This window comes from Pteropus alecto, unplaced genomic scaffold (assembly GCF_000325575.1).
Source record: "Pteropus alecto unplaced genomic scaffold, ASM32557v1 scaffold113, whole genome shotgun sequence".
NCBI lineage: Eukaryota > Metazoa > Chordata > Mammalia > Chiroptera > Pteropodidae > Pteropus > Pteropus alecto.
In genome coordinates, this window is record NW_006433949.1 from 6,789,470 (window position 1) to 6,815,280 (window position 25,811).

The 25,811-nt window shown below is 52.5% G+C and overlaps 2 protein-coding genes across 11 annotated transcripts in view; one reads left to right on the top strand and one right to left on the bottom strand.

The window, feature by feature from the left end:
- MED15 (mediator complex subunit 15) overlaps window positions 1-22,766 on the top strand; it is a 57,286-nt gene extending 34,520 nt beyond the window's left edge. For 5 of the 9 annotated variants that reach the window (XM_025044459.1, XM_025044462.1, XM_025044461.1 and 2 more), the window contains 13 exons: window positions 3,567-3,835; window positions 4,893-5,219; window positions 6,212-6,331; window positions 11,614-11,733; window positions 16,754-16,890; window positions 16,989-17,116; window positions 17,344-17,478; window positions 17,568-17,631; window positions 18,653-18,719; window positions 19,163-19,323; window positions 19,424-19,590; window positions 20,094-20,192; window positions 20,915-21,947. In XM_025044459.1, coding sequence (XP_024900227.1) covers window positions 3,567-3,835; window positions 4,893-5,219; window positions 6,212-6,331; window positions 11,614-11,733; window positions 16,754-16,890; window positions 16,989-17,116; window positions 17,344-17,478; window positions 17,568-17,631; window positions 18,653-18,719; window positions 19,163-19,323; window positions 19,424-19,590; window positions 20,094-20,192; window positions 20,915-21,051 — 1,931 coding nt within the window. In that variant the 3' untranslated portion in view covers window positions 21,052-21,947. Of the gene's footprint in view, window positions 1-3,566; window positions 3,836-4,892; window positions 5,220-6,211; window positions 6,332-11,613; window positions 11,734-16,753; window positions 16,891-16,988; window positions 17,117-17,343; window positions 17,479-17,567; window positions 17,632-18,652; window positions 18,720-19,162; window positions 19,324-19,423; window positions 19,591-20,093; window positions 20,193-20,914; window positions 21,948-22,116 lie in introns of those variants that run through there. The other 4 variants (XM_025044460.1, XM_006908637.3, XM_025044465.1 and 1 more) reach the window with 4 other exon arrangements.
- Window positions 22,640-25,811, bottom strand: part of LOC102895318 (coiled-coil domain-containing protein 74B) — a 5,717-nt gene continuing 2,545 nt past the window's right edge. For both annotated transcript variants that reach the window (XM_015586808.2, XM_015586807.2), the window contains 6 exons: window positions 25,442-25,501; window positions 24,311-24,470; window positions 23,443-23,632; window positions 23,287-23,366; window positions 23,153-23,206; window positions 22,640-23,008 (listed from right to left, as the gene is read on the bottom strand). In XM_015586808.2, coding sequence (XP_015442294.1) covers window positions 22,870-23,008; window positions 23,153-23,206; window positions 23,287-23,366; window positions 23,443-23,632; window positions 24,311-24,470; window positions 25,442-25,501 — 683 coding nt within the window. In that variant the 3' untranslated portion in view covers window positions 22,640-22,869. The remainder of the gene's footprint in view (window positions 23,009-23,152; window positions 23,207-23,286; window positions 23,367-23,442; window positions 23,633-24,310; window positions 24,471-25,441; window positions 25,502-25,811) is intronic.

Below are 25,811 nucleotides of genomic sequence, written 5' to 3' on the forward strand. Positions count from 1 at the left end.
ATGGGAGAAAGCAAACCTGGGATCCCTCCGTCCAGTAGAACTTGTGCTGGGGCTTCTGGCATCTCTAGCTCCCCTAAAGGCAAGGACAGTTTGGTAGAGAATGCTTCCAAGTTTCGTACTATGGGAACTACAGGTTAAGGTCCAGCAGTGAGCACACAGTCCAAGATAGCAGGCATGAAAGGAAGCAAAGACCACAAGGAGGAATAGAAGCAGTAAACAGATGTGGAAATGCCCACATTGGGCTGCGCACATAGCAATTGTTAGGTATGGGCTTGGTGTACTTAAATAAAGGATGGAATTCCAAATAAACAAGCACTGTGATACCATCAGGAGTGACCAAGCAGATTTAAAAAGGAACCAAGTAGAACTTGTAGAAACAAGAAATAAAATTATTGAAAAGAAGGACATGGATTAATAAACAGCAGATTAACTAGAGCTAAAGAAAGAATTTGTGAACTAGAAGCTACATTTGAAGAAATTACCTAGAATTTAGCCCAGAGAAGAGAACATGGAAAACAAGAAAGAAATGTAGAGGATAAAATCAGAAGGTCTGACTAACGTCTAATAAAAGGAACAAGGGGAGAGAATGGAAGCACAGCAGTATGTGAGGAAATGATGGCTGAGAAAAGCTCAGCACACCTACACAGGTTAAATAAGTAGACTCAGCAGACTCGGTGATGGAGTCAAGAAGATAGTAGAAGGTGGTTAGAGCACTGAGAATGGAGCTGCCAACCACAGTTGTGTGCCAGCAAAACTCTTCAAGGACTAGGAGGAAGCAAAGACGTTTTTAGATAAATAAAGCCTAAGAGACCTTCACTAAAAGATATTTTAAGGACCTACTCTTATTGCTCACCGTTTCCTCTTACCTCTCAGACCGTCCTTCCCAAGATGCCAGGTATAAGATGGGAAAAGAAATGTTTTTCATGCAAGGTAGTAAACGTGTCAATCTAAACAGTGATTCTGAGCAGTTTTGCACATGGGGACATTATGCAATGTCTGAAGCTCTTTTTGAATGTCACAACTATGGGGGTGTTACTGGCATCCAGTGGGTAAAGGCCAGACATGCTGCTAAATGTCTTGCATGCACAGGACAGCACCCCACAACATAGGATTGTCTAGCCCAAAATTCATTAGGGACAAGGTTGAGAATCCTTGGTGTAAACAAAAATTACCTCTGTAAAATGTTGCTCAGAGCCAACTTGCCACATTCCAAGCACTATTTTGAGTGTTTTCCCTATAATAGATTATATCTTAGTTCATTGTATGGGGTAGATGCGACTATTGTCTCTCTTCTACAGCTGAGGAAACTGAGGCACAAAGCAGTGACAGAGTTGGGATTTGAATGAAGGCGGTCTAGGTCAGAGGCTGTACCCCTAGCCGTTATCCTGTCCTGCCTCTTAATGTAAGTCTGCTGTGTGGCCATAAGAAAATAAACAGGGACCAAACTAAGTGGAAGTCAGGGGAATATATCAAGGATATCAGGTCTATCATGTGCACATAAAACGTACTTTAAAATATCAAGAGGGTTCTCAGGGTTCCTTGTTTTGGGGAAAGAGGTTAAACTAGAGTTATAGTTTATTTACTTAAATATGCATGAGAAAATTGGAAAAGTATTGCTAAAACAATAGATGTCGATTGTAAATTTCAAACCAATAAGAAAAAACGGAATAAGGAAAGAACAACAAAAATTCAAACAATACAAAGTTTAACCCGCCCACCCAACAAAAATACAATTCATAAAAGAAAATATTTGTTAGTCATACCTCAGTAAAAAAGCAAAAAAAAGGGAAAAGATTAGAAAAGGAAAGACAAATACAAATAAGCTGAAAAATGTAAATATTTATAATAAATGTGAATTAACTAAACAGGAAATATGTTAGATATAAATGGAAGAAAACAATTCAGCTATATAATTGTTAAACACCTAAAATATAAGCTGGAAAAAGACTCAAAAATGAAAGATGTATTGAGCAATTAATTTCTTGGTTATTGATAATTAGGCAAACAAAAAAATGATAAATTTAGAAAAGATTTGAACAACATAATGAACAATTTCATCTAAGCATGTGGATAGAACAAATACACTTATAAAAATAACCACGCATACCTCAACAATTTCAGAGTATTACTGCCATATACATAATATTTTGTATCAAACAGAGTTAGAAATCTGTAACAAAAAGATAAATTTAAAAGTTCTTCCACCTGTCAGAATGGCTGAAGTAAATAGTGACAACTCCAAACGCTGGCAAGAATGGAGAAGCGGGATCGCTCATACATTTCTCGTAGGAATGTAAAATGGTTTGGTTTCTTTAAAAACTAAAAATACAACTCAAGAATCTCACTCTTAAGCATCTATCATAGAGAAATGAAAGCTTTTGTTCACACAAAAACCTGTGTACACAAATGTTCGTGGCAGCTTTATGTGATAGCCCAAAGCTGTGATCACCCCAGATATCCTTTGTGGTATAAATGGTTAAATTGTGAGATAGCTGTACCGTGGAATACTACTTGGCAATAAAAGGGAGAGAGCTGTTGATATATATTACAGACCAGATGATCTTCGGAGAATTAGGCTAAATGAAAAAGCTAATTGTCCCACTTATATGACATTTTTGAAAAGACAACATTTCAGAAATGGAGGACACCTTAGTGGTTGCCAGGGGTGGAGGGGTCGGGTTGCTTAAGGGGATGGCTCCGCTAGGGATCCCTGTGGTGTCAGAACTGTTTAGTGTCTTAACTGTAATGGTGGCTGAATCTACCCAGGTGAGAAAATTGTATAGAACTTAATAATCACACCCACACAAATGAGTGCATATTCTGGTTGTGATATTATGTTATAATTTTACAAAAGTACCATCAGTGGAAACTGGGCAAAGCATAGAAAAAATCTGTATTCTTTTTTAAAAGATGACAGCTTTATTGAGATATAATTCACATACCATACAGTTCATCCATTTAATTTGCAACATTCAGTGGTGTTCAGTATATTCAGGGTTGTACAGCCATCACCATAATCAATTTTAGAACATTTTCGTTATTCCCAAAGAAACTATACCACTGAAAATCTTGTAAATGATTGTTTATATCAGCATTATTCATAATAGTAAAACAGTGGAAACAACCCAAATGTCCCTAGTTGATGAATTAATAAACAAAATGTGGGAAATTCCACATAGAATACTGTTCGGCAATAAAAAGAAATGAATTACTGATTATGCCACAATATGGAGGAAACTTGTAAATACAATGCTAAGCGAAAGACCACGTATTGCGAGATTCCACTGATTTGAAATGGTCTAAAATAGGCAAATCCATAAAGAGAAAGTAGATTAGTGGTCACCAGAGGCTGGGCCTCTTGGCCATTCAATAGACTTAGCCTTTTTCTTTTTATTATTATGAAATAATTCATAATAGTAAGTTTCATAAGTTTCAAATGGTGCTCCCATCACATCTGTTAAGTTCTAGCGGCCAGCGTGGTAGCAGACAATCTTAACCACCCTTCCTGTCTGCACAGCACTGGGGAGGCAGGCCTTTGCTTGTTGCGTTCCTTGCTGTGCCACCAGGCCTGACCCCTGCCTGGGTCTCATCTCCAGCCCAGCTGCAGCTCCAGCAGGTGGCACTGCAGCAGCAGCAACAGCAGCAGCAGCAGCAGCAGTTCCAGCAGCAGCAGGTGGCGCTGCAGCAGCAACAGCAGCAGCAGTTCCAGGCTCAACAGAATGCCATGCAGCAGCAGTTCCAGGCAGTAGTACAGCAGCAGCAGCAGCAGCAGCAGCAGCTACAGCAGCAACAACAGCAGCACCTGATTAAATTTCATCATCAAAACCAGCAACAGGTACCAGGTGCCTTTGTTTCTACACTCGGCCTCCGTTCTTTGGCCCTTGAGCCCTAGATACACGCCAACCACCATGCTGCATGCAGGGGCCCAAAGCCAGCAGCAGATCCTCATATATGGTGCCTCAGCTTCCTCCTCCATGAGCTTCCCGCAGAGCCTGGAATGTGGAGGAGAAATAGGCACTGACTTGTTAGGAAGGTGCTGTGATCACATGAGGAGGACCTTTCCACCAGGCTCCAGTGTCTGACTGCAGGCCTACTGTGTGCTGACAGCTGGCTCAGTGGAAGCTTCTGGGTACAAACAGTTCATGGAAGGGTTAACTGAAACAGGAAGTGAGAAGAACATGCCAAGATCCAGGAATGCTTGAGCCATCCTCTGGGTGTGTTTCTTTGGAGGACATGCATGCCTCCTGTTTTGTCCCTGAATGTTTGATTTTTGGACACAGCACTAATCATCTGGTGTCTTGTAAGAGAATGGCAATGTCACAGTAGAAACCCTGCTTCTAAGAAAATAATTTCTTCCTCCCATGATTTGCAGTCAGCATCCAGACTTGTTAAGCATCTATTGTTAGATTCGCTCTTGGTTGAGAGAGGAGATCCCTGAAGGGGCCTCTCCACTTTCCTACCTCCTCTAGGCCTTGGCCCTCTGCCTCCTTTCCCAGTGGCCATCCTCCTGGATCTTAGAGGCCTCTCTCTCAGAACCAAGAGTGGTTTACTATTACATACTGTAGAGACCAAGCAAGCATCACTGCAAAGGCTTCAGAGATCTGTCATCTGAGTGTTTATCCCAGCTTCTGCAGGGCTGCACTTAGATGGTTCCCCTTACTCGACCCTCCCGATAGTTCCCTTGATTCTTTTTCATTCTCTCAGGCCTAGGGGTGGGCCAGCCTCTGGTAGCCAGGGCACAAATGCACTCTTGGTGTGTCCTTAGTTTCCTTCTGTTGGAAGTGCTCCCTCTTCCCCGTGTGAGAACAGCCCAAGCAGGCTTCCTAGGGGCAAGGCTGGCCCAGGGCCCAGAGGCCAATGGGATGACTGAGTGCTGTTTGTTCTGCCCCTAGATACAGCAGCAACAACAGCTGCAGCGGATGGCACAGCTGCAGCTGCAGCAGCAACAGCAGCAGCAGCAGCAGGCTTTACAGGCCCAGCCGCCAATGCAGCAGCCACCAATGCAGCAGCCACAGCCTCCCCCCTCCCAGACCCTGCCCCAGCAGCTGCAGCAGATGCATCACCCACAGCACCACCAGCCCCAGCCGCAGCCCCAGCAGCCACCAGTTGCTCAGAACCAACCATCGCAGCTCCCGCCACAGTCACAGACCCAGCCTTTGGTGTCTCAGGCTCCGGCCCTCTCTGGACAGATGTTGTACGCCCAAACACAGCTGAAACTAGTGAGTACCCATGACTGGTAGTAGGCCTCAGTTCTTCCCTGGTGTCACATGCAGCTGGTTTCCGTCAGCAATTTCTAGGGTTCCTCGTGTATAAATGGCATGTTCTCTCTTCAAGCACTGGGACTCAGGTGGTGCTCCCCCACACTGGACTTCACGTCTGGCTCAGCGAGGGAGTATGCATTCCATGAGCACTGGCTGATTTCAGCAGTGGCCATGGACGTGGATGGCAGCACGTATATTATCACTGTGGGGGAGGACGTGCTGTCTCCATTGAACGTCCATGGTGGTTTGCTAGTTGCTCAGAGTTCCATTCTGAGCGAAGGCCCCTGTCATTACCATATAAAATGTTGTTTTCAGTCTCATGCATCTCTTTACAAAGCAAATTCAGTCAGTAACATTTACACAGAACAGAATATTGTCACCAAGTTGGGTAGCGGCATCATGGGGCCATTTAAATTTGGTTCACTTTCTTGGATTTTGTGACCTTTCCTACTGGTGATTCATTGATGGGAGTGGGGACAGGCCACGCCTGTACCTAGTGGCAAGTGAATAGAAGGCACACAAGGGCAGGCTGGAAGGCTGAGGACGGTCATGAGAAGCAGATACAGGCACTCTTGTCACCTGAGAGCCAGCCCCCTGCCCACTCTCAACATTCTAGGCCTAGATGTTGAGCAGGCTGGGCTGTGTGCTCGACTTTTGGAGCTTTGCTGGTGGTGATGGCTGTATGGTAATATTCCAGTGCGGAGGCCACACTTCTCAGCAGGGTTGGGGGAGGTGGGGCTTGGCTCTGCCAACTCAGAGCCAGGGAAACATTTCTGATGAGCTGTGGGATAAGGGATGGCCACTAAGGTGACATCATAGCTAGTGAAGTCATTATGGTACCATCCCCCTTCTCATGAAAAGCTTTGATATTCAGAGTTCCCACAGAAGTAGTGGTTATACTGACCTCTGCCCTGGGTGGCTCCAAATTGCCTTCTCCCTTCCTCCCTCAGGTCCGAGCTCCGATGGTGGTGCAACAGCCGCAGGTGCAGCCCCAGGTGCAGCCCCAGGTGCAGCAGCAGACAGCGGTGCCGACAGCTCAGGCCCCCCAGATAGTGGGTTCAGGAGTCCAGGTGAGGGCCATCAGAGCTGAGAGCTTCTGTAGTTGCCAGCAGGTGCATGCCCACTTGTGCATGGAGCTGGATTTACGGTGCTCTATGGCAAGGGTCTTGGTTGAATCAGGAGCCGGGTTGGTAAAGCTCAGGGCTCCTCTCCCCCTGGTACTCTGAGAGATGAGGGCTCCCCTAGAACCAGTCCTCTAGGGTCCTGGGGTGGCTAACTCTGCTTGGTCGTACCTGGGTCCCCCCAGCTACATAGTGCACGTGTCATTCCTGCGACTTTTATGTCTTTCATCTTCCCTCTTCTGAAACCATACATTGAAGAGGGGAGTGTCACGGGCCCGTCCTTGCCTCAGCTCTGAGTACAGGGCTGGCAGCGGGTGGACAGTAGCTCTCTAGAAACTGAGAAGGGAATGAGAACGGCGGCGTCTGGCTCTAGGGGACAGCGCAGGCTTGTGCTTTAGCCTCCTGCTGGGCTGAATTCTGGGGCTTGCTCCTGTGCTGGAAAGTGTGGCTGAGGCCAGCCACGCCCACTCTCTGCGTAAAGGATGTCACTGGGATGGAGGAGGCCTTGCTCCGCCTTTCCTAGTAGAGGCCAGATGCTTGTTGGTATCTGGGTGTTGGAGTTCCGGCCGCTGTGAGTTCTCCGCAGAGCCCCCTGCCCTTGTGCGGATGCCAGGGTGGGGAGACGTCCAGTCTGGGGTCTCAGTTCTTCCCGTCTTTACCCAGCGTTGGGAACACTGACAGTCCTGGCTCAGAAGAGTGTTGGCATTAGACAGAGCAGACTTGCTAGTAGGCGTGTGAGACTATAGCCACCCAGTGCTGCACCGCGCTCCTACCCTGCTCCTTACCCCCGCTCATTATCTGCGCGTGCGCAAGCTCCATCTTGTACACAGGGCTGCATGTCAAGCATTTCTGGGATGCAGTGTGTTCCTTTAGTGTCAGCGACATTTCGCTGTGGGGGAGGCTCAGAAATCGTCCTTCCTAGTCTCGGCTGCATTGCTTGAGTCTATGGGAAGCTGCCTGAGAAGTGTGCCTGTGGAGGGGCCTGAGGTGTTCAGATACAGTTAAGCCAGCCTAGCAGCCTCCATGCTCACTGCACCAAGTGGCCTGGGCCTAGAGTTTCCCACATCACCAGCTTGCCCAGACGTGGTCTCATGTGAAACATACATGGACTTCTTTTCTGTAACTGAGGAGGGGCTGACTGCCCTGTGACAAGGTTGGAGTCCCTCTCTGCCACCAGCACTGTTTGTCCTGGGCTTGTCCTCAGGCTTTCTAGGGCTCCCTCTTCTTGGTGTCTGATGCAGAGAAGGAGGTGGTACATGGTCACAGCCACCACCTACCCAGCCCACTGCCCTTGCCACTTTGTGACATTCCAGGACCACTGCCCAGTTCCAGGACCACTCTTAATGGAAACTTCTGCATCTCGGGTCCGGTCTAGTAGGAAAGTGAGAGGCTTGGCATTCTTTATCCTGCAGTGGGCCCTCCTGAAACAGGACTTCCCTTTCCATCCCATTTCTTAGAGTTGGGGAAGCGAGTAGTCCTAGAACAGTTAGTTGATGTCTTCCGGTGGTCCCATCCTACTGGTTTATTCCTAGGTTTCTAGCTCAAGGAATTGTACTCCTGGAGCTTCCCTGGTGCCTCATCACTGTCTAAAGGCGGCCACGGCTGTGTGTGCTCAGTACTCCGCACGGAGCCTGTGCACGGTGCCACTCCTCCCAGTGGTTACTCCACCCTTTGCTTCTGCTGGAGGTCCCAGTCCAGCCAGCATGGGAGCTTGGCTGGGGGCTAGGCCATAGGCTCAGTCATTTCCAGAGTAACCTCGATTTGTAACCTTCTTTCCCTCCTAGTGGAGCGCTTCAGGCAGAGCTAAGGGCGGCTTGAGCCACCTCTTTTTGGGCAGGGACTTTGGTAGCTGGGGGAAATGAAGGGGTCCACCACTTGAGTACTTTTAGGTGGGTTCGGTTTTATGAGTGCGCCTTTAGGGTTTTTAGGAGTGACATCCGCCTCCCTTCTGTGTGTCAGAGACCAGCATCGAGCAGAGCTGGTGAGAGGCCTCGCCCTAGGCTGAGTAGCCTGCGGTGGGATACCCAGGTGCTGGTGGCACAGAGGGCATTCTTGTGCGGAGTGCAATTTGATGCAGTGCCTTGCAGTCCTCTGCTTCTGGTCTGCTGATTTGTCTCTGGGCTCACGGCAGATAGTACTGTTTCCTGGAGGCCGGTTTGCTGGCCTCACTGCATTGTTCTAGCAGCAGCGGGGTCTACAAGGTATGACAAGCCCTCCTGGGGGATCTCTGAATTCACAGCCTTCTTTTGCAGCCTCCTCTGGCACAGTGGACTAGACAAGGCTAGACGAATTCAGACCAAAAAACTTGAATACATGGCGACTATAGAAGATGGAAAGTTGAGAGAAGTATAAATAAGGGAAATATTTCAGAGTGGGAAAGACAGTTTGGTATCTTTTCTTTCCTATTCTCACATGGTCAAAGTCATAAGATATACATAGAATTTTGTGTATAGCTTCTTTCCTGGTTGCATTGCAATAGAAGTAAAATGTTCTCTTATAATTAAAAATTTTCGGTCAGCATTATATGTAGTTTCTCTTATGAATGTACCCTCCTGTCCTTAACTACTGTCATGTTATTGGAGCCTGAGGTTATTTCCAGTTTTTTGATGTTACCAAGGGTGCATGTCCTGATGAATAGCTGGGTTTTGGACTGTTTCCTGATGCTTCCCAAAAGTGAGTCACTGGGTCACTATGAGGCCCTCGAATTGTATCAGCCAGTCATCTACCAGGAGTTCACAGTTGCAGACTAGGACTTCTATGTGGTACTCATGCATTTGACATCAGGACACAGGGACTATCTGTTGCAACTTTACGTATGTGAGCTGCTACACACGGGTTGGCGCTGATTCCATGAAACAAGTGTTGGGATTGGCGGGCCTGAGCTGGCAGCCCTCTATGCTAGGGGTCTCTAACCTCCAGGCCACAGACTGGAACCAGGCCGCACAGCAGAAGGTGAGAGGCAGGTAGCGAGCGCAGCTTCATCTGTATTTGCAGCCACTCCCCAGCACTAGCATCACCGCCTCAGCTCCACCTCAGATCATCATAGGATTAGATTCTCATAGGATCACTGGTCCCTGGTACCAAAAAGGTAGGGGACCACTGCTCTATGCCTTATCTCTCAAATCTGCCCCCCTCAGAGCAGAAAAGCAGTGCCTTGTCAAATGCTTGGCAGTGCTATGGCCCGATGAGTGGCCAGGACTGTTAAACCCAGGGGCTGAGTTTTGTGGTTTTGGTGTTCCAGGAAAATCGATGTGCCCTTTTCTGCATACACCTGGCTCTTGTATCTGATGTTACTCGTGTAGATGAAAAAGCTGATGTCGCTGTCACCGCAGTGGGATTTACTAGGGCACAGCTGGATACCTGCACTGACTTTTTTTCTCTCCTAAATTTTATCTGTGACTGCAGATGAAACCAGAACAGAATGTGTCTCCATTTCCAAACAGTCCTTAAGCTTTTGTCTTTTAACATTCTATTTTCCTAGTGCATAGAAGCTTAACTATAATTCTCAAGTTACAAAGAATTCTCATCAAAGACACTTCCCTAATGTGGCACCTGCGTGGACCCCTCTTTCTTCTTTCTGGGCCCGCGTGCCCAGTGGCCTCATTGGAGCCAGTATCCCAGCCTTCGGGAAGGAGCTTGAATTCCTTTCTGGATGGATGTGTGTTGGGAGGTAGAGAAATGTGACTTGAGAAAATGAGAGAATGATTTGCTGGGTGTTTACTGCCTGGTTCATCTGATCCAGTAAACAGTACTGCTGTGTTTTTATTAGAATTTGTGTTTAAAAGAAAATGAGCTTTCCCTCTCAGGAGTTCTCAGTTACAAAGAAACCGGTCAGCAGCAAGTTAGATTTAAGCTTTTCGTTTCCTATCACTTTATCTTCTTACAAAAAATTTGCATCTCTCTTGCCACCTGACTTACTTCCAGGCCTTTCTCCCTCTGGAAAGAGCATTGTTGAGTGGTCAGCAGGCTCAGATGGGCTCCGCCGACAGCAGTGCAGTGCTGATCGTAAACAGACACTGTTCACCGTTACCCTCACCTGACCAGGGGCTGAGAGCCAAACCCAGGAGAGAGTTGCTTTCAGCCTCACCCTGGATGCGCAGGAGTGGGCCTTCCGGGAGGGAGGTGTGTTTTCCTTAGATTTCTGTCCTCACACGCCCACAAATATCCCACTTTGTGTCTGATGGCTAGTGAGTGGTAGGCTCTTCAGGACTGTGCTTGAATTTGGCAGACACCAAAATGGCTTCCTTGCCATCCACCCCTAGGTATTTCTTTTGTTGGAGTGGCTAAGGGGAACATCTGCCCCCCTAGCCCTGCCTGAGAGCTGCCCCATTTTTGTGCTGTTACAAGGTTCAGGTTGGAACCTGCTACTGCTTGTGTCGCCCCCGGCTTGCAGTGCCTGCTGCATGCAGCCTGTGGGTATGAATGTGGGACATGCTTGTGATGCCAGAGGTCTCAGTGCAAGCCAGGCCTTAACCCATGACACTGCTGCCTTGATGCTTCCAGAAGTATAAGTCGATGAGAATGGTCCCAGCACATGCTGGAATTCTGGAGTCTAGACTCATCTTCTGCGTTTAGGAACAGACCTGACCTTTATCTTTGGGGGAAGTGCACCTCCTCACTAGTTCAAGGCTTTAGGCAGAGTCCCAGGCTTCCCTTGTCCACCTGCCCTTGAATTTGGTGATAAACCAGTTCCCCGGCAGAGACTCAGGCATGAAGATAGGAGGATGGTTTGAATTCAGGCCCTCAGAAGCATTTTTGTCAGTAGCATACTTCTTAGGGAAGGATAGGTGCTGTGAGCCGGCTTACCTGAGCTCTTCCTCTGTTTTAATGATGGCTGACTTCTCCTAAATACCATAAATAGCCAGCTTTGGTGGACTGTACTTTCTCAGAGTCTGTCCCAGGAGCTTGATCTATCAGAAACACCAGCCCTGGCCCTTGAGGTCTGGCCTTGAAGGCTCTGTGGGCACATCAGCAGATCAGATGTTTGTCAAAGGAGTGCAGCCAACAGAATAGAGAGGTCTAGAGGAGCATTTGCGGCAGCTCCTATAGATTCCTGATGACTAGATGGGCCTCAGTGCTGGATGCTTGAACATATAGGCCCGCCTCCCCCTCCCAGGCCTTCCCTAGCCCCGTGAGCGCTCCTTGTCACGGAGGCTGCACACCCCTCTTCACTTGCCCGTGCACTGCGTTTCTTTGTTGCGATCACCTTGTCTGTTGTCCCTCTCCTCAAGATGATTGCCGCAGCCTTGGCCCAAGGCGGGATGCAAGTAAGAGCCCGGTTCCCGCCCACCACTGCCGTGTCTGCTGTCCCGTCAAGCTCCATCCCTTTGGGCGGACAGCCCTCAGCACAGGTATTTACGGGGCGGCACCCAGGGCCCCCGGGAAGCTTGGGGCCCTCTGAGCACCTTTGTGAGGCACACTGTAATCTCGGTGACTTCCTTCACAGTGTGGCGCTCAGAGTGCCTAACCAAGCTTACCTGAGGCCATACCCGGCTCGTGTTTCTTGAGGGGATGTGAGTAAATATCTGGGCTTATTTTCACTTTAATATTTTGAATAGTTCCAATGTTTTCATTTTCTGGAGAAGGTGGGAGCAAAATATCTTTTTGAAATTTTAATGTTTTAGATAGTTATGCTGCTGTCATTTTCATGGTAAAATAAAATAGAAGCTAAGCAAATAGTTTGACTTTCTAGGGCTGTGCTGTCAAATACTATAGCCATTAGCCATACCTGGTTATTTATATTTAAATTAGTTAAATAAAACGAAAAATCCAGTTTCTCAAGTTATGTTCAGTTGCAATTCAATTACATTTCAAGTACTAGTAGCCCCTTGGGGAAGCTAGTGACTGTCATACCGGACAGCACAGATTGTCAAGTCCACAGGCATGAAAAGTTCTGTCAGACTGTGGTGTTCTAGAATTTACTACACACACACCCCTTTCCAGGTAGATAAAGACTTCTGTGTACATTATAGTATTTCAGAGATATGGATTTTTGGTTCTTTTATGGTATGAAATTTGGAATTTTTCTGTGGTATATTCATTTGTTGAACAAATACTCATGTGCATTCTGTGGACTAAGCACCAGTCTAGGATTCAGGGGCTAAAATGCAGATGAAGTTCCCTTATCTTATGGGCTTTCCATTTTAGTGGGTTTGCCATGAAAGCTTCAGATTTGCCAAAACTTTAAAATTCATTTTCTCTTGTAAGGGAAATGTATCTGTAATCCTGGCAGATAGTAGCCCCTGCCTTTCCCTGGCATCTTCAGGGTTTAAACCCACTCCTCCTCCCCCATACAGGGCCAGACACACTGGGCATTCTGCTCAACATAGAGCTGGTTCCAGAATTGGTATGCAGCTGTTTCGTGTCCATGTCTTTATAATCCAGTCCCTTCTGAGAATAGATAGCATATTCCAGAAATGCATCATTAAAACATAGCTAGGGGCCGCCCTTGCAATCTCAATAGGGATCCCACCTGAATTCTCAGCAGCTGTCACCTTTGGACCTTGATGTGTCTGTATGACCTTGGTGTGTTTGTATGGCATGTCATGTGGCTGCTAGTCACCCCCAGCCACCTGCATGTAGCCCCCAGCGGGATGTGCTTCAGCATCGATGGTGCCTCTCTGGTTTTGTTCTTTCCTTTGGTGAAAAATTGGGTTCAAGAAAACAAGCTCTTCTTAAAATGGGGCTCCCTCGTCTCCGCTTCTTCTCCAGCGCTTTCCTAGGATATGTCCCATGGTTGCAAGATTCTGTGCTGGGCACATGCAAGACAGTGCCCAGCATGGGAGTCCAGGAGTGACATGGGTTCCTGTCCCAACACTCCCTTGGTAGGTGTAAGCAGGTGGCACCATAAAGGGACCCATATTCCACTTTGCTCTGGAGAGTGACTCCTGGAGACATCATGTGCGTGGGGCCAGGAACTCAGGGCAGTTCCAGGGATGTTCGGCAGGTGCAGGTGGTCCTAAGAAGGCTGGAATGCATGGCACCGCCAGCCTCCCCTGAGGTTTCTTCACAGCACGAGGCTTCCCAGACCAGCCTTGCTGTCCTCTGGCCCCACGATCCGTCTCTGTTGCTTCCCCTCTGCACGCTTTCTCCATCTACCCTGCCTCCAGCCTTGTCTTGGCAGGCCCCTTCTCACTTGTCTTTGCTCCCTCAGGAAGCAGGTGGCACTGAGGTGCCTGGATTCCCCCACTAGCCATGGACATTGAGTGAGTCACTTCCCTCTGAGCTCCTACTTCCTGTCTGTGACCACATAGGTGTGGGGTGCATGAGAGGCACTCAAGCTCCCTCCCTGGGAGGTATAGCATTTATGTTTTGGGGTTTTGCTAGTGGTTGTGACAGACACACCCATGCCTGTGGCAGAATGTGCCAGAGAAGTGAAAGATGCAGAGCAGGAGCACAGTTCTCCCCGATAGGCTTGTCACAGACTGAGGGAGCATAGTCATCTTGCTCTCCTTGGTCCCAGAGGCGAGCTGGACCCGACAACAAACCTGAGGACCAGGGGTTACTATCTCGTTAGCAGCCTTGCTAGGCCAGTTCTTTCTTGACGTGGGCCTTTGGGTGGCTGCTTCCCACCCTAAGTGTGTCTTTGGTTACTCTAGATTTGGGAGGCCTGGGAGCCTTGGGCTGCCCAGCGCTGATGCCCAGAGAGGAGTCCTGAAGGCTTGTGAGGGGCAGTGTTTGCTGCCAATGGGAATTGTGCATTTTTCCAGAGGAGCTATCAGAGGCAAAGAGATCCGGATTGGATGTTGGAGGCCAAGTAGTTTTCTTTAGCAGGTTTGCAGATGGTGGCCACAGTAGCCAGAGGGGCAGAGCCCAGGGCTAGACATGGGAGGAGGGTTTGGGGAAGAAGCAGAAGCACTGAGCTTGTACCTTCAGCCTGGGCAGGCTGCTATTCACTGTGTTTTAGACCCTCTGTCTCATGCCTGGGGGAGATGTATGCTTTCAGTGGCTCCATGGAACCCAAAAAGCAGAGGGTGTGGGCAAATGCACTCTATTTTCCTGTGGTCCAAGTGCTGAGGGTACCTCTTAAAATACAGCTTTAGACATTGAGGTAAGACATGAACTTGAAGTAACCTTCCCGCTGTAGTGGCCTCATGCCAGCAGGTGCCTCATGCCCTTTCAGAGAAGCACCAGCTTTAGACTGCAGACAAGAGCTGAACACCCTCTAGAAGGGACAGCTGCTTGAGCAGAGGCTGAGGATGAGATACCTCTCTGGGCAGGTTAGGGGCAGGTGGGGTCCAGATGGTCAGGAAAAGACCAGGTGAGGGGGTTTGACCTGTAGGCAGGAAGAGGGAGAGGCAAGAGGCAGCTTCAGGGACTATAGGACAGAGAATGGCAGCATGTTGGTTCAAGGAAAGGGGAGGTGATGGCTGGGGCTCGGCAGGCAGGTGAGGAGCAAGGCTTTACAAGGAGGGTGCCCGTGCCTGAGAGTCTGGGCCCAGAATGGGGTCCCAGGGCCTTTGCTTCTCTTTCTTGGCACCATATGTGGTTCTCTGCATGGACTTTTCTGAGGAAACCTGTTTACCTTTGTAGTTCTGGGAGTTGAGTGGATTCTGAAACATACTTTCCAGCGCAGAGGCCATGAGGCCCCGGGACTCGGTGTACCCAGGTACCATGAAGGGGAGTCCTGCGCGGGGAACAGCTGCTGTGCTTGGTTCACCTCAGCAAACTAAGCCACTCTAGGCCCATTTGTGCCCTTGCTGGTGTCAGCATAAAACACCTGGAACCATTTTGCTCCCCTCAAGCTCGCTCACTCCATGTCCTCTGCTCCGGGCTGGGGTCCTGGTCACCAGGGTTGGGAACAGTCTATTCCATCTTGGACTCGGTGCCTCTCTGACCCGGCCATGTTAGAAGTGTCATAATGTGGTCTCCATGTGCCCTGCAGCTCCATCCTGCACACTCGGTAGGAGGGGTAGGAAGCTGAAGAGCAGGCGGGGAAGGTTTCTCTCCTGGAGCTTGGTCCGAGCAGTACGGGGGAAAGGGCAGAGCCTCATGCCCACCCCTGCCCGGCCAGTGGGATATGTGGGTGAGGAGGGCGGCATTCTCTGTTCCTGGTAGGATCTGGGCTCCTCCAAACACTCCTTCCTGCTGCCTGACACAAGCACTGGAAGGCAGCAACCCATTCCAAGGGATCCTAACCCAGCGCCATGGTGGAGTAGTGTGCGGGAGAGAGGCGTGACGCCGCACCAGACGGTGGTGTCCGGAGTTCACTGTGCGAGGCCAGAGTTGGTCTGTCAAACTGGATGGTTCAGGAGGTGGGGTGTGCGCTGGGCTTCAGGATGCAGACTCTGAGGTGACGCTCAGTGTGCAAGAAACTGCCTAGGCCGTGGGAGAGGCCACTGCCAACCGCTGGGAATGCTGAGGTTAGCAGAGCCTTTGAGGTTATCCCAATTTGACAGAGGGCTGTGCCACTATCGCCAGGCACTGGGTGAGGTAGCTCTCTGCGGGGCTCATTCCAGGGGAGGCTGGGCACCCAGGGCTGGCAGGCAGCTGCCTCCCCACAGCTGTCCTCACCATCTGGAACTGCCATCTTGAACTTTTTTTGTGGAAAGTGGTTATTTCACACATCCTTGTTCCTGATTCCTCGGTGATGTGGTTTCATCCTGTGGAGTTCACAGATGAGTAGGGTACTGTCTTTGTTGATGACAGTGGTGCAGTTGACCCTGTTTTGTCCTCCCCAAGGAGGACTGCAGGTAGTAGGGTGAACCCCAGTTCTACAGGCAAGGAAACAGCTTCTGAGAATGATGCTGAGCCGCTCACCTTTCTCAGTGGAGCCCATGGGTCCAGACTGAGAAGCCCTGGGCCAGGCATGCTGGCGAGGGCTGATACCAGGACCACTTTGTTTCCATTAAGTGCAAGACGCAGTCTCTCCCTGTGGCTGGGGGGGCTGAGGAAGTACATGGAAGCATGCAGGAAGATGGTCGCATCTGTCACAGAGTGGGGCCCACAGAGAGCTCACAGACCAGGGGAGGCTGGTCAGTGCCATCCAAGGCCATAAGCCTTCCCCAGCCTCCCGCCCCACAGGCTTCCACACCCATGAGGTAAGGACATGGGGATGTCTTTTCCCAGCACAGAAGGCCCAGTTCTTCAGGAGTCTCCCTGCCGTGGAGCAAGGGCTACACGAGCAGCCTGGCCTTTCTGCAGCATTTTGGTCACCATGTGCTTGTGTGTGTATCCACAGGGTGAGGTGTGTGCCTGTTAGTCTCTGAGAAGCAGGGCGTCAAAGAAAGACAAGAGTGTGTGGTGAGGCTGTATGAGAGAGCGGGGCTGTGTGTGTAGGTGGGGTCCTCAGGCCCGGGCAGGTGGGAGCAAGAGGACAGCGGGAGTGAGAGTGTGTGGAAGGCGAGCAGGCTGAGCCCCCTCCACTTCCAGGTCAGCCAGAACAGCCTCACCATGCTGTCCTCGCCGTCGCCGGGCCAGCAGGTGCAGACCCCGCAGTCGATGCCCCCTCCCCCCCAGCCGTCCCCGCAGCCTGGCCAGCCCAGCTCGCAGCCCAACTCCAACGTCAGGTAGGCCTAGCCGGGGTGCCCCTCCCTGCCTGGCTCACAGGGAGGGCCCTGCCCCGTGCCCATGGCTCACAGACATGATCCCTTTCGATTTGCTGCAGCTCCGGCCCTGCCCCATCCCCAAGTAGCTTCCTGCCCAGCCCCTCACCACAGCCCTCCCAGAGTCCAGTGACGGCGCGCACCCCGCAGAACTTCAGCGTCCCCTCCCCAGGACCTTTAAACACCCCTGGTAAGTTGGGCCTGGGGCAGGCACAGCCCAAGGCCCAGAGCCCATCGTGTCACCCACACAGTCCTGCGAGTTGAGGTGCTGAGTCACCCCCTCACCCTCATGAGGCCTCAGCTTATAAGCGGGTGAACAAATTCGATCCCCTTGGAGCCCAAGCACCCCACCTTAAGGGTTTGCAGAGAGCTGGGCCTTCGTGGGCTAGGCGGCACTTACTGGGCTGTGTCCTGCAGTGAACCCCAGCTCAGTCATGAGCCCAGCGGGCTCCAGCCAGGCTGAGGAGCAGCAGTACCTGGATAAGCTGAAGCAGCTGTCCAAGTACATCGAGCCCCTGCGCCGCATGATCAACAAGATTGATAAGAATGAAGGTAGGGGTGGAGCCGGGGTGGGACGGGGGCGGGGTTGGGGCTCACAGACCCCTAGGCTGTGTGTCTTAGTGTCCCCTCTTTTGTTCCAGACAGAAAAAAGGACTTGAGTAAGATGAAGAGCCTTCTGGACATCCTGACAGACCCTTCCAAACGGTGAGCTTTGTCCTCAGGCCCCTGGGGGTGAGTGGTGCCGTGTCATGGCTCACGGAGGCTCCCTGAGTGCTCAGTTGGCCCAGCCTAGGTAACAGTGCAGGCACTTGGTAACAATGCGGAGTTTAGAGAAGGGGCTCCAGGGCTCTACTTAATTGTGCCTCCTGGGGCTTCAAGCCTTTGCCCTCTACCTTTCCAGCACATAAACTCTGCCCTGTTCCAGGCCACTGCCAGGGTCCTCACCCTTCTACCTTGTGGCTATCACAGCCGTGTCTCATCAGGCCATTGGCCAAGTCTGGGCTTGTAGTGGCCTTCATTAATCCAGCTGGCTGAGAGAGGCCTGTCTTCATTGCTGCCCCTGACTTACCTACCAGTGGCCTTGGGCAGGCACCTGTGTCTCAGTTACCCCATCTGATAGCTGTGACTCACACACATTAGCTATGAAAATGAAACAAGACAGTGCCTTGAGAAGCATTCTAAAGGCAGTGGAGCGCCAGATTCTCAATATGGCACGCATTTCCCTTCCTGAGCCATGAGACTGCTCTCAGCTCCAGAGCTTGCCCAGTGCCACAGAACTGGTCCGGCCTTTGAGATACTTCCTTTGGCTCAAGCTATACTCCTCTTCTAGAAGGTCTTCCCTGTTTTGTTTATCTGGACAGAACGCTAGACACTGCAGAACAGGCCTATTGGAGCTGGATGGCCCACCAGGCCTTCATTGGGGTTATCTAGCCAGGGTGGGCAGGGGCTTGGCCTCTGTGCCTCCCCTTGGCTCGTCACATGTATGCCTTGTTCTGCCGACCAGGGCCAGGCTGCTCCTGGGGTGGGACCACCTGCCTTAGACTTTGGGTGTAGGAACAGCTGGTCAGCTGGCTGGGGTTCCTGTGGAGGGTGCCAGTGGCCAAGGCCCCGGAGCTGGCTCTCTCCACGGGACACCAGTTGGGTAGTGGTTGGGATCAGCTTGTGAGAGCTGCCAGCTCCTTCGTCCTCTAGCCTGGAGGGTCATCCACTTGGCCTCTCCCCATAGTTGCCCCCTGAAAACTCTGCAAAAGTGTGAGATCGCCCTGGAGAAACTCAAGAATGACATGGCGGTGGTGAGTGGAGCACTGTGGCCTGGCGGTGTTCCGAGGGCCGCAGGCATCTCTGGGAAGGTCAGGGCACACCTGCCAGTGACTCAGAACCACAGGCTGGGAGGAATCTTCACAGTCCAGGGTGGGCAGAAGGGGCTCACCACTCCACTTGGGGACCCTGCCCAAAGACTTCTTCCAGGTATGCCTGCTGTGGGTGGTGGGGAAATGGAAGAAGTCTCCCTTCACCCTTAGGCCGTGGGCTTTCCTGCAAGCTGCCTCCACCCGCCCAGCACTAGGCCTGGCCTTGGGTGGGGAACTTGGGGAGAGTGTGTTCAGGATTAGCCATTAGTCTGCAGGGGTTGGAGGTGGTGGGGAATCCTTGGGAAGTCTGGCTATAAGGATGAAGGCCTTAGGGTCTGGAGAGCCTTCCCAAGAGTGGGCTGCTGACCCCACCTGTCCTGTCCCAGCCCACGCCCCCACCACCCCCAGTACCACCAACCAAACAGCAGTACCTGTGCCAGCCGCTTCTGGATGCCGTCCTGGCCAACATCCGCTCACCTGTCTTCAACCATTCCCTATACCGAACATTCGTGCCAGCCATGACGGCCATCCATGGCCCACCCATCACGTACGTACAGCCCAAGGCTTAGCCTTGCAGTGGGTAGCGGGTGGCAGGCCATGGGCCACAGCCTAGCCCAGTGTGTGGTCACCACGGCCGCCTCCTCCAGGGCGCCAGTGCTGTGTGCCCGGAAGCGTAAGTTTGAAGAAGACGAGCGGCAGAGCATCCCCAACGTGCTCCAGGGGGAGGTGGCCAGATTAGACCCCAAGTTCCTGGTGAGCTTGGACCCTTCTCACTGCAGTAACAACGGCACTGTCCATCTGATATGCAAGCTGGGTGAGTACCCGGGGAGGGGTGAGCCCAGCGCAGCAGCCCCAAGGCTCTGTCGCATCCTGAGGCCCATAGAGGAGGTGGGGGGCACAAGGCTTCCAGGCTGTGCCTCAGAATAGGCCCAGCCCAGGACTGTGTACTCCGTCATGACGTGCATTCAGCCTCCCACAGAAAGGCACACTCACACTACAGCCCCAGGCCCACAGTCCCTTTGTCCTTCTCAGGAGCCTGCCCAAGTTGTCTTGCTTAATCTTCACACATCTGGTGCAGGACAGGTACCAAGGGCCGGGCTGTGAGCCCACACACTTTCACCTGTTCCCTGTGTGCCAGAGAAGCCCCTCCGTCCTGTCCAGTGTGGCTCTGCTTGCCTGAGGCCCTGGGAAGATATGAAAGCCTGCGAATCAGAGTGATCTCCAGGCTTTGCAGCCTCACCAGAACCTTTTGGGGTGTTCAGAGCAGGACTGTGAGCAAGGCGGGCGGGGTCACAGGCGCAGTCTCTTGTGTTGCAGATGACAAGGACCTCCCTAGTGTACCACCACTGGAGTTCAGTGTGCCTGCTGACTACCCTGCCCAGAGCCCGCTATGGATCGACCGGCAGTGGCAGTACGGTAGGTGAACCGAGAAGGCAGCTGCAGGGGGGACCCAGGGCATGCGGGGGTCAGCTCTGGGCAACCAGTTTTCTTCATATGCTTTCCCCGCAAGCTTAGGCCTCTCCCTTTTCTTCTCTGGCTCCCCGTTTGTGGACAAGATTGGATTGCCCAGCAATCAATGGAGAAAGAAGAGTCTCAGTCCCCATTGTGTCCCTTTGCCTGGCCTGCAACTCCAGGGTATCCATGTCCAATGGATGAGGAATGAGGAGACTCAGCTGTTTCAGTGGCCCTTGTGGGCCTCTTCAAGGCTGATGGGGGCACAGATAGGAGCTTGGGTTCATGGGGACCCATCTGGGTGACATGGCCCTAAGCCACAGGCCCAGAGAGCTTCACTGATGAGGACAGTCGCCCTGAAGCTCAGTCCTGGCGCACAGAGGACCAAGATGGGGACCCTGAGGCTTTCCCTTAGGGACCCCAAGGGAAAGCCTTGGGCTCCGGGTCCATTTACATTCCAGTTCCCCAGTGACACATGGCCCCAGGAGAGCCTGCTGGCCACTAGTGGTACGTGGGACATGGCATCCCAGGTCACCGTGGCTGGGTAATGTGCCCCATGTCAGCCCTGTACCTGTGAGGGCACCCCCCCCTTACCCAGAGAGTTGCTTACGTGGGCTGGGGTCCAGGCGTGGTGCCAGCTATTCTGGCAGAGGGTACAGCGCTCAAGGCCCACTGCTCTGTTGCAGACGCCAACCCCTTCCTGCAGTCGGTGCACCGATGCATGACCTCGAGGCTGCTGCAGCTCCCCGACAAGCATTCGGTTACAGCCCTGCTCAACACCTGGGCGCAGAGCATCCACCAGGCCTGCCTCTCGGCTGCCTAGCTACTACCACTGCAGGGTCTCGGGTTGCCAGCCCATCGGGGACCACGGGGTCAGCCGGCAGCCTTGTTGGGGCCACAGAGGACACGCCTCATGTTGGACCTTTCTAGGTGTTGGCTCCCTTAGAGAGCCTGGGCTTAGGTTAGCTTTCCTGCTTTTATCTTCTGCCTTGGGGACCTACCAAACATTTTCCCACTTACACAGGACTGGGACAAGCGGCTGCGGAGCTGGCTGCATCGATGGTGGGGGTAGGAGTTCCTCCAGGGAGGTGAATGTGCCCCTGGACTTGCGTTCATTGGGCTGCTGTCCCTGTAGCCTCTGCAGGGCCCATGTCCTTAGCAGCATGGGGGAGAAGTCAGGCCCTGTTAGAGCCCCTTGTGTGTCTGTGCTCCAGAAAACACTCTACCCGTGTCTGTGGGGGAACATGGAGAACATAGGAAACCCTTAAAACACACAGAATCCTCTGATCACAGTGTTGGGTTCAGACCATGCCTCTGTTGGCATATGGGCCATGTCACAGGGAGGCTCCCAGATCCAGGGATGCCAGCTGCGTCTCAGAGAGAAGTCTGGCCTGCGGATGGCTGTAAGTCCCCACCACTGGCTGGGCCTCATACCTCATGGTGTTCTCCCTTCGGGCCTTGGGGGCCTGCTCAGCACTGTAGGCATGCTGGGGAGCAGAGGCTTCTGGGAGGATCCTGTCTCTGGCACTGTGTATACCAGCTGGGCCCACTCATGGGTTGGGGTGCCATCCTCAGGACCTGGCATCCTCAGAGCCACTCCAGAGATTGCGGCTCCTTGACGGGGCATCAGCTGGCCCTCTGGTGACGAGAGGTTCCCCTTTTATATGTGCACTACCATGTCATCTGTGGTTCTTATAATAAATTTATTATTCCTGTGTTTGTCATGAATTCGTCACTGTGCCCCACCCATCATGAGTCCAGGGCCCACTGTCCAGTGAGGGATATTGTCCGAGTGGAGCCAGGTCCCCCACCTTGGACATGACCATGGGTGCCCAGACCTTAGTTCACCTCATCTAACTGCTGGTGCCTCATCCTGGTTCACCTCCAGGTTTCTGGCAAAGTTCCTGCTCCCTGAAGCTGGAAGAGGCAGAGATTAGCACGGAAACGGCCAGTGGGGCCAGAAGGACTGTCCTGTCGGGTGAGGTTCAGCACTAAATTGGCCACACACACCCATGAGATGTGCCACAAAGCTGCTGTTCTGGCGATTGTGGGGAGTGACATGAGGCCCTCAAAGGATGGGGCCATCACAGGGTGGGGCCCCAGTGCCCTGGAGAGAACCATTCTCATGTGGCTCTCCACAGAGGAAGGTGGGCTCAGCGTGGCAGCTCATTGGCTATTTGCTGGTGTAGACACAGGATGTTGCTGAGGCAGGAGGATGGCATCTCGCCTCCAGGAGTGTCCAGTCAGGCAGGAAACCTTGAGTGCCCATGTGCATGGAAGGTAGCCCCCGGCCCAAGAAGGGAGCACGTGCTGTGCCCGAGGTAGTTTTTAGCTGTCCCCCAATTATAGGTAGCAGAGCTAGGAGCCCTCCCGGGGCAAGGACACCTGACAGCCAGAGACAGACGAAGACCTGGGAGAAATGAGCTTTATTTTGTCTTCAACAGGTGGGGTAAAATTTATAATGTGTTTTTGTGTAAATGCAGAATAGCTAAATACTGAGCAAGAAAATAAACAGTTTCTCAGTTCTGAGAACAAGGACTTTATCTGCCGTGAGTTTGGTTTATGTGGAATTAGAATTCTTTTGGGATGCTACCTAGAGAGGGTTAGTATCTCCAGCTGTGACTGGGGCTGCCGGGAACACTCAGAGCACCGAGCGGTGCAGCCGCCGGTTCTGTACCACCTGCAGCCTTTTCTGCCTCTCGGCAAAGTTACTCTTCAGGGTCTGCTTCAGTGCAGGCAGGATGGCACGCTCCGCTGCGGGCACTGGGCTCAGGATCAGGCTGGCAGGGGCAGAGGGCGGGCAGCGGAGGCGTGACTGGGAACAGCTGCTGGGTGAGCCGCAGAGCCAGGGCCTGCTCTCTGTTGTGCCTGGCCCTCCCCTCATTGTGGGCACCCGCCACCCTCCCTGTGCCCCTGGGACTCACCATTTCTTAGAGACACCCTTGGGGACCTTGGGGAGCTGCGTGACCTCCTGTTCCCTGATGAAGGAAGAGTCAGCAGTGAGCCTCACACAACCAGGCCCTGCCGTAGTGGGGCGAGGACTGCACCAGGTACTTACTTGGGAGAATTCAGATCAGCCTCCTCGGGGGCAGCCTTAGGCCTCTGGGTCTCTTCCAGGAGGGACTTGAGGTGCTGCAGCTGTACGGCAAGGAGAAGAGGTATGGTGGCTGAGGCTGCAGCTGCACCAGGGTCGCCCTGGCCACCCAAGACTCACCTCTTGGGCCTGCAAGAGATTGGCGTTCCACAGCTGGCGGATGACCACCTCACACTGCTGAATCGAGGTGTGCTTACGCAAGTGCGGGGGCAGACTCATCAAGGGGGGTGCCCCCATCACCTGCTTGCCCTTGTGCTGGCTGCCTGCCACCGAGGTAGCCTCTGGATTAAAAGTCTCCACTTCTTCATCTCTGAAATGGTCATTGCAGCAGCCCAGAGGTAGCCTGCCAGGTTGGTCTAACTACCTACCACCTCTCCTCAGGGCAGCACCCTCACCAGCATGAGGCCAACGTGGGAAAGAGAGGTGTTGACAGCCCCCTGGGATCTGGCTTCCTTCTGATGACCATTGTGCTCCAGGCACCAGGTGGAGGTCTCTGGTGCCAGCTGTGAGCTGGGCCCGTGCCTTCCTCCCCTCTCAGGGTACACTGAGGGTCAGATGTGGTTTGAGGTATCCTGACCACAAATCTGGTGGCGCTGATCAAGAGAGAATCTAAGGACCATGCAGAGAAGCAGGAGCTGGTCCTGCTGGCTGCACTACCTGAAGGATAGTGGGATCTCCTTGTCAGGTGCAAAGCCTAGGCTCACTGCTGATTTCCAGGGAAGTCCCAGAAACGGGGGTGTCACCAGAACCTGGTCCAGATCTGTCCTACTGACTGCCTTGCAAAAGCCACGCAGGCTTCCCAGGTGGAGCCTGGGAAACTGACTGTTCTCAGTGAAAAAGCAAGCTCATTTGGAGGCCAAATTCTTTGAAAAAGCGGTGTAGGGGCTGCTGCTGGCCCCTGCAGGACTCCCAGTTTGGTTCACCCTAGAGGCTGGCCCATTTAGAAAGCAAAGTTGAATCTGGGGTGTGAACCTACTAAATGCCTTACTTGGCTGGCCCCTGTGCCCCAGGGGCTCTGTCCAGCTTGCTGTGGAGCAAGGCGGCGACAGGGGGCTCCTCTTCCAGGTCCACCTTCTGGGGAATGTCAGCTTTCGAGTCTTGCTTCTTGAAGGAGCTGGGCTGGGGCCTGGCCTTGCCTTGAGAGCTGGCTACAGGGCAGACCCAGACAGGGCCAGTCAAGAGCCAGTGCCCAAGTCCTACAGGATCAGCTGTGTGCACCCAAGGAGCCCTTACCCCTGCCTCAGTTATCTCCTGGTAAAGGGGAGATGATAACAGAACCCCCTGCTGGGAAACACGAATGAGGGTCTGAGGATGAAACCATTGGGTGGTGCCTGCTGAATGCTCTGACACACTTGGAATGGGCCAGTCTCCTCCCAGGGCTGGGGGAATGCCGGGGCTGGGGGTGGCCCCACAAACTTCCCTGACTGACTGAAGAGGCATCCAATTTGGGGCAAAACGAAACAATGAGAGGTCTAGACTTGGCCTGCACAGGTTTACTTTCCAAAGACAAAGCCCATGGCCTGCCTGGGTCCTTGGAAAGGACAGGGGCCACTCCTGGTCAGGATGCCTGGCTTCTCAGGGAGGTGGAGTGGGGAGAAGAGGCTCTTGGCAGTCCTTACACTGTGAAGGACAGACACCACAAGCCCAGGGCTCTGTAGACAGGGACATGCCACCTGAGTCCTGCCTGCTTTGTGGGGATACTACATTCTGCCAGGGCAGCCAGCCAACCACTCGCTACCTGGAAGACCACTCAGGGAGGCTTGGGGGACACCCAGGGCTCCTCTGTCAGTCTGCTCACAACCCCACCCTGGGGTGAACCTGCCAGGGGACCTTATGCCCCACGTTGAGACTGCTCTTTGCAGGCAGGCCCGCCTTGCTTTTGCAGCCTCCCTCCGGCCGTCTCACAGTCCCATCCCACCCTGCCTCAGCGCCCTTCTGGTGTTTTCAGCTCACTGCACCCTTCTTGGTCCCTTAACCCCTAAGTCCGTGGGTCCTGGCCAAGAAGCTCCTCCAGTGGCTGCCCAACAGAGAACCACTAGGGGCTTTTAGGCCTGGGGTCACAGTGGGGCACTTGCCCCTCCTCCAACCCTGGGCACATGGAGGGTGCTGGCACGCTTACCTGACACCGTCGAATTTGAGACAGACTTGATGGACTGAAAGCTGGAATTGGAGATGCTGCCTGTAGGAGAATGCACAGGGGTCAACCCAAGATGGCAGCAGCCATTTGCCCCAGCTTCCTCAGAGGCTTCTGCACATCCATCATGGGCCAGGGGCTGGGCCCATTTGTGCCTGCCTCCTGGCCTTGCAGGCCCTGGCCCAAGTATTCCTACAGAGCCCTCCCCGACACTGGTGAGGCAGCCCCACACCTGGCCAGTGCCAGAGGAAACCACTTGTAGGAAAGGTGGTTTCCGGAAGGCCATCCAGAAAGCAGGAGGTTCTAAAGAGGCAGAACCTCTCCCAATGTCCCATCAGTGACTCCCCCCCCCCCC